The 12,047-nt window shown below is 43.0% G+C and overlaps 1 protein-coding gene across 26 annotated transcripts in view; it reads right to left on the reverse strand.

The window, feature by feature from the left end:
- Positions 1–3,111: 3,111 nt before the first annotated feature.
- The window catches only part of ZMYND11 (zinc finger MYND-type containing 11), a 138,715-nt gene continuing 129,779 nt past the window's right edge, over positions 3,112–12,047 (reverse strand). For all 26 annotated transcript variants that reach the window (XM_036342994.1, XM_036342863.1, XM_036342926.1 and 23 more), the window contains one exon: positions 3,112–5,437. In XM_036342994.1, the coding sequence (XP_036198887.1) occupies positions 5,315–5,437 (123 nt within the window). In that variant the 3' untranslated portion in view covers positions 3,112–5,314. The remainder of the gene's footprint in view (positions 5,438–12,047) is intronic.

The following is a 12,047-nucleotide window of genomic DNA, read 5'->3' on the forward strand; positions in this document are numbered from 1 at the left end:
GGAGAGATAGAAGAATCAATGATGAGAGAAAATCATTGATCAGCTGCCTCCTGCACGGGATTGAGCCTGCAACCCGGGCATCTGCCCTTGACTGGAATCAAACCTGGGACCCTTCAGTCCACAGGCTTGATCCTCTGAGCCTAAATCGGCTAGGGCTCAAGTATTTGTTAAATGAACAAATTAATAATGTCTATACTGTCTCCTGAATTTCCTTAGCATTCTCCACCTTCAGTTATACTCTGCCCTATTTCTAGATAGTAGGAGCTTGCAAGATGCTATACAGCCACCTGCAGTCTTCAAGGGGCTATAGAAGAGACATGATGTTAGGAACATGGATGTTGACTTTGAGTAGCTCTGGGTCTCAGCTTCTTCTCCAGTATGAGGTTAAGAAGTTGGACTACATACAGGTTTTCAAATTGCCCTGTTGAGCCAAACGGAATCTTAGGAAGCTTTTTCAGGGCTGCCTAATTGAAATGCCAACTTAGAACTTGCTGACTAGATGATTACTAACCTTTCAAATCCGACTCTGAAACAGACTGTGCATGAGCCTACTCTCAGAGCTCAAATTCAGACAAAGACTGATTTTTTTTTTATCAGCTCCTAGGTATCAAGTAGGTCCTCTAATACACATTTGCTGGTTGAGTATTGACTACAAATAAGGTGCTAATGAGGACACACACTTGGTAAGACAAAGCTGTTGTTGTCCAATCTGGGGTGGTCATCAGCCACCTATGATGGAATATGGCTAGTCCAAATAGAGGTGTGCTGAAAGCATATGACACACACTGGATTTTGAAGACTTAGTACAAAACAAGAATGTAAACTATTTCATTCACTGTTATATTAAACTAGAGGCCTGGTGCATGAAAATCATGCATTGGGGAGGGTCTCTTAGCCTGGCCTGCTCCCTCTCACAGTCCGGGAGCCCTGGGGGGATGTCCAACTGACGGCTTAGGGGGCCTAAGACGTCAGTCAGACATCCTTAGCATTGCCACAGAGGCGGGAGGCTCCCACCACTGTTGCTGTGCTCATCAGGCTTGAGTCTGGCTACTGCTGTTGGAGGGGGGGATGGGTCTGACGCTGGGGGGCTGCTCAGGCCTGCCTCTACCCAGATCTGGAGTTGTAGGGAAGAGAGGCATGCCCGGCCCCAGAGGAGGGGGCCCAGCAGCGGCTGGCTGTGACCCCGGGTGCCTTGGGGGCGCTGACGAGTTGTTGCCGGTGCTATTGTGGGCGCCCCTGGCGGGGGAAGAGATCGGGAGTCAGAGGTGCGGGCTGCAGCTACCCAGAGACTGGGTCTTCTCCCAGTCCAGTCAGCCTCCCCACCCCCCCAGGGGTATGGGTGCTGGAGTAGGGAGTCCATTCAGGGAAATTGGAAGAGCTCCCCATGGCCGCTTCCTTTACCTTCTTTGCAGTCCGGGCTCCTGTCAGGGGTTCCCCTCAGACCTATGGGAACTTGGCTCCAGCCGCCCTGCTCCTCTGTGGCTCCCTGCAGCCCCCGCCCTACTCAGCTCTCCCTGGCCACCCACCTGTCAGGAGGCTGCAGGGGCGCCCTGCTGTGGGCAATGTGGTCCTGGGGCAGTGGGTGGCGGTATGGGGAGCAGTTCCAGTCAAGTTTAATAAACCCCAGATAGGTGTCAGGATTCGGCTGCAGGGCTGTGGGAGAGTCTGCCTGGGTGGACGATATCGCTCTAGACCCGGAGTTCTGCCCCACCCACCCTGTGAACGGTCATGATGTGATGGTATCCTGGGTAATTTGCATGTCCCTCTATTATATATAGAAGCTGAAATGTTTTGGCTGTATTAGTTTTCACCTTTATTAGATAATTTAGAATTGCACAGGTGTCCCATATTACACTTTCACTTGACAGCACTGTTTTATGCAGCTTATATTTCAGCCTAGCAGTGTTGATCTTTTGTGAATGTACATACCCTCTAACACCTGGCCTCTCAGGGGTGTTCCATGACCAGCAGAATCAGTCACATGGAGGCTTATGAGAAAGAGCAGAATTACCAGCTTCACTGACCCTAGACCTACTGAGTCAGATTCTGCACTTTAAGGAGACCCCCTCAGCTGATCATGGGACGCGAGTTTGAGGTCTGATGTAGAGCACAGTACAGGACACCATCGTTCTCTTTACACCTCACGTTTTTGCTTCTCCAATCCCGCTGGATTAGGGATTAACCTGAGGGACCAGAGTCCTGGGGGTGGGGAGTCTATAGATGAGACCTAGGAATCTGCAAAAAAAAAAAAAAATACATTTTGTGCATGGATGTGTATGATTTTTCACAAAATGCTGCATTGATTCTCCTGAGTAAAGTAGTCGTTGTGAAAGGGTGAGCCCATTAGCAATATTAGGAACTTGTTAGAATGCAAATGCATGCATCAGGCCAGCAATGACTAACGAGCTCTCCTGTGATCCTGCTTCTGAAGTTTGAGAACCACTGAATTAGATACTGGAGGCAAAAGGGAAGGCCAAGCCAATTCTTACATGATGAGGAGGGTGAAGCTGACATGAGCTGAGACTGGTTCATGTAAACTGGTTGGAGAAGTGGAGTGACAATCGATTTGGTTCTAGATGTATTGACACTGATGCTACTGACAAACTTCCAGTGTTTATGGAATAATTTTCTGTTTGTTCAGCCTAGTGCAGCCGTGGGCAAACTACGGCCCGCGGGCCAGATCCAGCCGTTTGAAATGAATAAAACTATTGAAAAAAAAGACCGTACCCTTTTATGTAATGATGTTTACTTTGAATTTATATTAGTTCACACAAACACTCCATCCATGCTTTTGTTCCGGCCCTCCGGTCCAGGTTAAGAACCCATTGTGGCCCTCGAGTCAAAAAGTTTGCCCACCCCTGGCCTAGTGTAAGGATTAAGAAAACAGGTTTTGTAGTTAACCAACCTGAATTTTTTGAGAACCAGTAAAAGTATTTTGAGTCTTTCTGAAAGTTGGTAAAAGTTCAACTTAAATGTTTAAGTAAATGAATGATTTTCCACACACTGTTCTCATATAAAGTTAAACAGTCACCAATGGATAACCATGACCACCATGTGATAAGTGTTTGGTTTGGTAAAGTGAATTGGACTAAATCACCAATGTATCAAAGCCAGTTTTTTTAAATACATTTATTAACCAATGTTAACACATTAAATGAATCTATATATTGCTAGTCAGAGCAGCTTACAAAATGCCAGAATGCATCATAGAACTGGACAGCCACAATGAATAATTACAATGTGCATAGTGGCTAAGCTCAACATCTTGATATAGCTTTATGATTTGCAGAAATATTTTAATGATTCCTAAAACAATCAATTGTAATTTTACCTAAAACTTTTACAAAACCAGGCCACAATCTTTTTTAAATTTTTTTTTTTTAACACACAGTTTTCACGCTGTAGTAACTTGGAAATGTGCAACCGTGTCAACGGAGACAAAAAAGCCAAAGTAACACGAATCTTACGTTCATGCAGCTATCAGTAAATAGTACACACTCTGGAATGGTTTTACATTGAAAGTATTTCCACAATAACTTGCTCTCATAGGGGTGGATCGAAGTTTTAAAACTTGGAAAATGATCAAGAGAAGGTAAGTGTTCTTGGTTACGATGTCTCAACCAGACCACGGCACGTGGCAACACTGACTAATCACACAGCAACAAGGAAGGACCAGATGCAAGCCACTGCGTAGTTCAGGGTGGTGTTGAAACGGCGCCAGGCAGTTCCTATGAGCCGTTGGGCACCACTGGGCAGCAGCTTGTCAATTAACTTGTGTCACCGCCATCTGCAACAGCACCAGGACTGGGTGAATGATTATTTCACAGAAGACTTGGTTATATTTTTAACTTTAGAGTGACCCTGACAAACCTAGAGAAAACTTTTTAAAAGGTTTTTCTCCTGATTCTTTCACTTCCATTGTGTGTAACTGCTTTAATAAATATCAAAGGTCTAAATAAATATTTACAAATTATTTCTCTAACCTTAAAAAATAACTAAATGATAAATGGGAATTGGACTTGGTCTAAGATCAGTCTTTGAAAAAACATAAATTGTGAGATTTTTGGACTTGGTCTAAGATCAGTCTTTGAAAAAACATAAATTGTGAGATTTTTCTTCAAAAAAAAAAAAGGTAATTTCAGTTTTTCTGGCTGTATTTTATATATCTATGTATAAAAAAAATCATTATTCAACTATCGATCCATTCCTATTGGTAATGCTTCTTCATCCAGACATTCCGCAAAATACAGACTTTTTACAAACCACGGCATCTTTAATACAAGAAAATTAACATGCATTATTCTTCATTCTGTGTACAGTGATGGGGTTCATTAGTAGGCAATGACCCATTACCACAAACATAACGGCTTCTGTGAAACTTAAGTGCTTTCTTTCCTTTTAGCATTAACTTATAATATATGAGGTGACACCAGATAATAGGCAATCGATATTTGGGGAGGGAAGGGAAGCAGTCAATAAATTTGTACGCCCCATCTATAATTTCATGTATGGATTAAGGTAGTTTTTGGCTTATTTTATTTTTGTTGTTTATTTTGTTACAAGCACTCATGTTAGAATAAAGATGAAATGTGCAAACTTTAAAATTTAAATATTCATTTTCTCTAAGATCCAGCTCAGTAAAAGATTACCCAGTTCCCTGCAATTTTAAACTACAAGATCAAAGCTAATAATTTGTTATAAAAGTTATATATTGAAAAGAAAATGAAAAACACAATTGGGAAATATTTAAGAAAAAATATGCAGGACTAGCACCTGCTGTGTCAACCCTGTTCCCTAAATTCAATCATATACCCACTGGCATAACCAATAGATAATGCCTTTAAACAGTAAATTAAGCTGAACAAAACCAGCTCAACAAGGTTAAGAAATAAATTTCACATCAGGTAGTATGTTTTATTTCTGAAACAGTCCTTAGTTCTTACATTCAGATCTATTTTAAATGTTTATTTGTTACTCACTTGTGTTCACCAGTTGTTTTTTTAAAGATCTGTTGTTTAAAGGTTAAAATCTCTGTAAAACCTAAAAATGCTTTAAAATTTGCTGTAAATGCAACAAATTCTCAATTAAATTTTATTTAAAATAATACCCTCCACTGATGTTACTTTTACCCCCGAAAAATTCCAGAGGGACATTAACAAAAGATTTAAACTACTGTGCAAAATCTCTTCACGAAAAGTGTTTAAAGGCTGGTGCAAAATGGGAAGCAAATTCTAAACAATTTTGGCTTCTTGGAAACAAAAACCGTTGTGTCTGAGAAGAGCAATCATCGGTGACTCTCCAGCAAGAACCGTCTTCATCTTTTCCGGCGGCAGGTGCGCTTGTGCTCGGCGTGCCAGTGCTCCTGCTGGCACTTGATGGAGCAGTAGGATGTGTTCCAGCAGCAGTGGTACATGGCCTCCTCCTCACAGTTGTAGCACTAGAGGAGAAATCAGAGGCTCAGTACACAAGAAACTGGTTAACACAGACTTTTGAAGTTGTGATTTTAAACATCTTTTTGGCTCAACCTTAAAATAACATCATTGCCAAGAATATCAGAGTATGTTTTACGTACTGAGCAGAACAGCTGGAAACAATGGAATGACTGTTACTAACAAATTCAAGCTTACCTGGCACAACAACTTGTTTTCTCTTTACTGGGTCATTACCATCGGCACACAAACATTTAGATTTCCTTACAAAGGTCTTGAGAGGACTCTGAGCAGATGAAAGAACAGGAATCTGTCTCCCCACCTGGACAACAACTGCACTGGCAGAATCTGTCAGAAGGTGACTACTATGGAACTCTGGAGTTTGTTGAGGGCTTGCAACTTCCAGGGGAAGAGTTAGACAGCAAGTTGTGGTTAATTTTGACCAAGTTCAGCTCCTAGCAGAGTAGCAGCTACCCACCACGATGCAGGCAGCTGTGAACCTGTTCCTGGAGCAGCTTGTGTGAACCAGGGTGGATAAAAAGGGCCTGTCCTTCAAACAGCGGAGATCTATGCTGACTGCTACTTCTGATCACAGAGGTACAGACAGAGGGGAGGTCAATAATGTTTATCTCATTGTCACAAGTCCCCTCTCTTCAACTGAAGTGACTTTCAGGAAAGTTAAAGGTCCAGTACCCTTTAATTTCCCCTTTTGGGGAGCCAGAAATTAAAGATTAGGACATTCAAAACCAACCGCATAGACAGTGAATATTAATGATGTGCATGCCCTAGTCGAGGCTCAGAAAAGGCCTAGAAGATATTTAGTTTATGTATCAGGCTGATTCTTGGCACAGCCAACACCAGGCCCTGAAGAGAGGAAGAAATAGAATTACAGAGTTACCATATTATTAGATTCAAATGCCCAGTGTTCAATAAAGAATCACAAGACGTACAAAGGAACAGAAATGTATGACCATTCAAAGGAAAAAAATCACCAGAAACTGTGAAAAGGCCCTAATGGCAGATGTACTGGTCAAATACTTTAAATAACTATTAAAGATGTTCAAAGAACTAAGGGAACATGTGGAGAAAGTCAACATGTGTGAACAAAATGGAACTATCAATTAAAAAAAAAAAAAAAAAGAAAATCTGGAGCTGAAAAGTCTACGACCTGAAGTGGAAAAATTCGCTAGAGGGATTCAAAAGCAGATCTGAGCAGGCACAAGATGGGACACAATGGAAATTAAAAAGTATCAGGAAGGCCCAGCTAGAGTGGTTCAGATGGTTGAGCGTCATCCGTGCACTGAAAGGTTTGATTCCTGGTCAGGGCACATACCTGGGTTGCAGGTTTGATTCCCAGTTGGGGAGTGTAGGGAAGGTAACCAATCCATGTTTCCCTCTTTCCCCCTCCTTCTTTCTAAATATGTTCTTGGCTGAGGATTAAACACTAATAATAAAATTAATAATAATAAAAAAAGTATAAGGAAGCCCAGTGGTTGAGCATCAACCCAAGAACCAGGAGGTCCCCGGTTGAATTCCCAATCAGGGCACATGCTTGGGTTGTGGGTTCAATCCCCAGTAGGGGGGGCATGCAGAAGGCAGCCAATTGATGTCTCGCTCTCTCATCGATGTTTCTATCTCTCTAGCCCTCTGCCTTCTCTCTAAAATAAAAATAAGTTACAAATAAGTATAAGGAAAAGATTGAAGACAATCAAATAGGGCCTATGGGATCTGTGGGATACCAAGATATGCATTTTTGGGTTCCCAGAAGAAAGAGAAAAGGGCAGGGAGAATATTTGAGGAAATAATGGCTGAAAACTTCCCAATGTAAAATATGAACATAAACATTCAAAAAGCTCAATGACTCCAAGAGACCCACATCAATACATATTATAACAACACTTTTAAAAAATATATTTTATTGATTTTTTACAGAGAGGAAGGGAGAGGGTCAGAGAGTTAGAAACATCGATGAGAGAGAAACATCTATCAGCTGCCTCCTGCATAACCCCAACTGGGGATGTGCCCACAACCAAGGTACATGCCCTTGACCGGAATTGAACCTGGGACCCTTCAGTCCATAGGCTGACGCTCTATCCACTGAACCAAACCGGTTAGGGCTATAACAACACTTTCAAAGGCCAAAGTTAAAAGAGAATCATGAACTGCCCTAACTGGGTAGCTCAGTTGGTTAGAGTGTCATTCTGATAAGCCAAGGTTGTGGGTTCAATCCCCAGTCAGGGCACATACAAGACTCAACCAATGAATGCATAAATAAGTGAAGTAACAAATCAATGTTTCTCTCTTTTGTTCTCTCTTTCTAAAAGAAATAAATAAAAATAAAAAACAAAAAAAGAGCATCATGAAAGCAGCTAGAGAAGCAAACTGGCACATGTAAAGGATCATCAATATATGATCAGATTTCTCACTAGAAACTTTGGAGGCCAGAAGATAGTAGACTGATACATTCAGAGTGCTAAAAGATAAAGCTGTAAATAGAGAATCCTGTATTCAGCAAAATTATCCTTCAAAGTTAAAGATATTTTAAAATTCCCAAATAAACAAAAGCGGAGGGAGTTCCAAAGACCTCAGTGAGGGTTAATCCTGGACAAGTGTAAAGCTAGTGCTATTGCAACAATGGCTTATAACTGTACATTTTGTTTTCTAGATAATTAAAAAATACATTTTTAAAAATGTTATTACTGTACATTTTGTTTGTAACTCCACATCTTTTCTACATAATTTAGGAGATTAATGAAGTTAAAAGAGCTATGCTTTCGGGACACAATGTACAAAGATGTAATTCTGTGACATTAACAACTCAAAGTGGTGGGGACTGAGCTAGCTATATAGGAGGAGTTTTTATATGTGACCGAAGTGAAGCTGAATAAATTCATATTACAGAGTTATAACTTTAGGATATGATGTGTAATCCCCATGGTAATGCAACCACAAAGAATACAAAGGAAAGAAATTTGAACATTTCACTACAAAAAAGAAAATCTCAACAAAAGACAGGAATTCAGGAAATCAGGAATAAAAAGCTATAGGGTGTATTGAAAATAAACACAATGACAGACATTCCCCTATCAGTAATCACTTTGAGTTACATGGATTCAACTGTCCAATCAAAAGGCACAGATTGGCAGAATGGATAAAAATACAGGATCCAACTATATGCCGTCTAGGGGAGTCTCACTTGAGACAGAAAGACACAAACAGGCTGAAAATGAAGGAGGGGAAAAGATGTTCCCTGCAAACAGTAATCAAAAGAGAGCAGGTGGCTATTATAATATCAAGCAAAATAGACTTTAAATATTTAAAAAGCTTACAAAAGAGATAGACAGTATATAATTGTTGTATTTTCTTGCTGTATTGAGTCTCTTATTAATATAAGCATTTATGTACCTAATCAAAGACCATCGAAATATATGAAGCAAAAACTGACAGAACTGAAGGGAGAAAACAGACAATTCTGCCATAATAAATAGCTGAGACTTCAATAACTCCCTCACAATAATGGATAAAACAACCGCACAGAAAATAAGGAGAGAAAAGGACTTAAATTACACAATAAACTAGATCTAACAGATTTTTACGCAAGTCTCCCCAACTAGAGCACATACTCTTCTCAAGTGCACATGGGACATTTTCCAAGACAGACCATATGTCAGCTTACCAATTAAGTCTCATATCATGCAAAGTATCTTCTCAGACCACAATAGATGAAGTAAGCAATCAAAAACAAAACTGGAAAATTCACAAAATTGTGCAAATTAAATGTACATTTTTAAACAACCAATGTATCAAAGAAGAAATCACAAGGGAAATTAGAAAACACAATATACCAAAATTTAAGAGAAGCAGCAAGGCAATGCTCAGAAGGAAATTATTAGTTGCAAATACCTACCTTAAAAAAAAAATCTCAAATCAATAACCTAAAAGTCCACTTTAAGGAACTGGGAAAAACAAACAAAACCCAAAGCTAGCAGAAGAAGGAAATAATAAAGATTAGAACAGACCTAAATGGGAATAGAAAAACAAAAAAAAAATTGAACTGAAAGCTGGTTCTTCAAAAAGGTCAACAAAATTGACAAACCTATAGTTAGATGGACTAATAAAAAAAGAGGACTCAAATTAATAAAATCAGACATGAAAGTGGGGAGCTTACTGATTCCACAGAAATAAAAAAAATTGTTAATAATGCACTATTAACAATTATACAAACCAATTGGCTAACCTAGATAAAATAGACAAATTCCTAGAAACAAAACCTACCAAGACTAAATCATAAAGAAGCAGAAAATCTGAGGAGACCCGTAACTAGTAAGGGGATTGAATTATTAATAAAAAAATCTCCTGTACCTGATGTCTTCTCTAGTAAATTCACTGAATTCTTAGTTGAAGAAGAGTATCAATTCTTCTCAAACTTTAATCATGGATGGTTGAAATAAAAATCAATTAATGTAATATATCACATCAACATAATGAAAGGAAAAATTAGCACATAATCATTTCAATTGATGATTAAAAGAAAAAGCATCTGACAAAATTCAACACCTTTCCTGATAAAAACACTCAACAAAACTGGAAGAGAAGGAAACTACCTCCACATAAAAGCCACATATAAAAACCCACTGCAACATCATACTCAATGGTAGAAGTTTTTCCTCTAGATCAGGAACAAGACAAGGATGCCTGCTTTTCACTTCTGTTCAATAGAGTACTGAATGTTCTAGCCAGAGCAATTCAGCAAACCAAACAAGACATAAAAGCCATACAAATTTAAAAGGAAAAAGTAAAATTATATGTTTAGATATGATATCATCTAGAATGTAGAAAACCCCAAAGATTCCAGGACAAAGTGTCAGATCTAATAAATGAATTCAGCAAAGTAGCAGGATCCTAAGTCAATATACTAAAATCAGTCATATTTCTATACACGAACAATGAATAACCTAATAAGGAAACTAGAGGCCCGGTGCATGAATTCATGCACGGCTGGGGTCCGGCCAGCCTGCCCTGATGGGGGCTGATTAGGGCTGGGCCAGTGGAGGGGAGGGGCCGCCGGAGGTTAGCTGGCCAGCCCCACCCCCCAAACGGGGTGTGGGGGGCATGTGATCAGGGGCAGGGCTGGCTGGAAGGGCCACGGGAGGTTGGGGGGGGGGGGTGATCAGGGCCCAGATCCAGCTGGTTGGCCACCACAGTGCATGTCATAGCAACCGGTCGTTCTGGTCGTTTGGGTCGCTTGGCTTTTATATATATACTAGAGGCCCGGTACACAAAAATTTGTGCACTTGGGGGGAGGGGGGCTCCCTCAGCCCGACCTGTGCCCTCTCGCAGTCTGGGACCCCTTGGGAGATAATGACCTGCTGGCTTAGGCCTGCTCCCGGGTGGCAGAGGGCAGGCCCAATCCCTAGGTGCAGCCCCTGGTCCGGCTCAGAGCAGGGCCGATTGGGGAGTTGGGGCGCCGCCCCCTGTCATGCACAGAGCAGGGCGGATTGGGAGGTTGCAATTCCACCCTCAGTCACGCTCAGGGTAGGGCCGACTGGGGGGCTGGGGCACCGCCCCCGTCACACTCAAGGCAGGGTCGATGGGGAGGTTGCGGCGCCACCCCGTCACGCACAAAGCAGGGCCAATCAGGGGGTTGGGGCGCTGCCCCCTGTCACGCACAGAGCAGGGCCCATCAGGGGGTTGGGGAGCTCCCCCCTGTCACGCACAGAGCAGGGTCAATCAGGGGGTTGGGGAGCTCCCCCCTGTCATGCACAGAGCAGGGCCCATCAGGGAGTTGGGGAGCTCCCCCCTGTCATGCACAGAGCAGGGACCATCAGGGGGTTGGGGAGCTCCCCCCTGTCACCCACAGAGCAGGGCCGATCAGGGGGTTGGGGCGCCGCCACTGTCACACTCAGGGCAGGGCCGATGGGGAGGTTATGGCTCTACCCCATCACACACAGAGCAGGGCCTGGCGGGGGGGTGCTGCCCTCTATCACCCACAGAGCAGGGCCGTTCGGGGTTGGGGCGCCGCCACTCTCACACTCAGGGCAGGGCCGATGGGGAGGTTATGGATCTACCCCATCACACACAGAGCAGGGCCCGTGGGGTGGGGGGGTTGGGGCACCGCACCCTGTCACACACAGAGCCGCAGGGTGATCAGGGAGTTGGGGAGCTCCCACCTATCAGGCACAGAGCAGGGCCGATCAGGGTGTTGGGGCACCTTCCCCTGTCACGAACAGAGCAGGGCTGATAGGGAGGTTGTGGCCCCGCCCCCTGTCACACACAGAGCCACAGGGTGATCAGGGGGTTTGGGCGCTGCCCCATGTCACGCTGATCCCAGTGCCGGGAGGCCTCTCAGCTCTGCTTATCCCGGTGCTGGGAGGCATATTACCCTTTTACTATATAGAATAGAGGCCTGGTGCACGGCTGCGGGCTGGCTGGTTTGCCCTGAAGGGTTTCCTGGTTCAGGGTGGGGGTCCCACTGGGGTGCCTGGCCAGCCTGGGTGAGGGGATGATGGCTGTTTGCAGCTGGTCACACACCCTTCAGGGTGGAGGTCCCCACTGGGGTGCCTGGCCAGTCTGGGTATGGGGCTGAGGGCTGTTTTTAGGCTGGGACTGAAGCTCCCA

This window comes from Myotis myotis, unplaced genomic scaffold, assembly GCF_014108235.1.
Source record: "Myotis myotis isolate mMyoMyo1 unplaced genomic scaffold, mMyoMyo1.p scaffold_m19_p_1, whole genome shotgun sequence".
NCBI lineage: Eukaryota > Metazoa > Chordata > Mammalia > Chiroptera > Vespertilionidae > Myotis > Myotis myotis.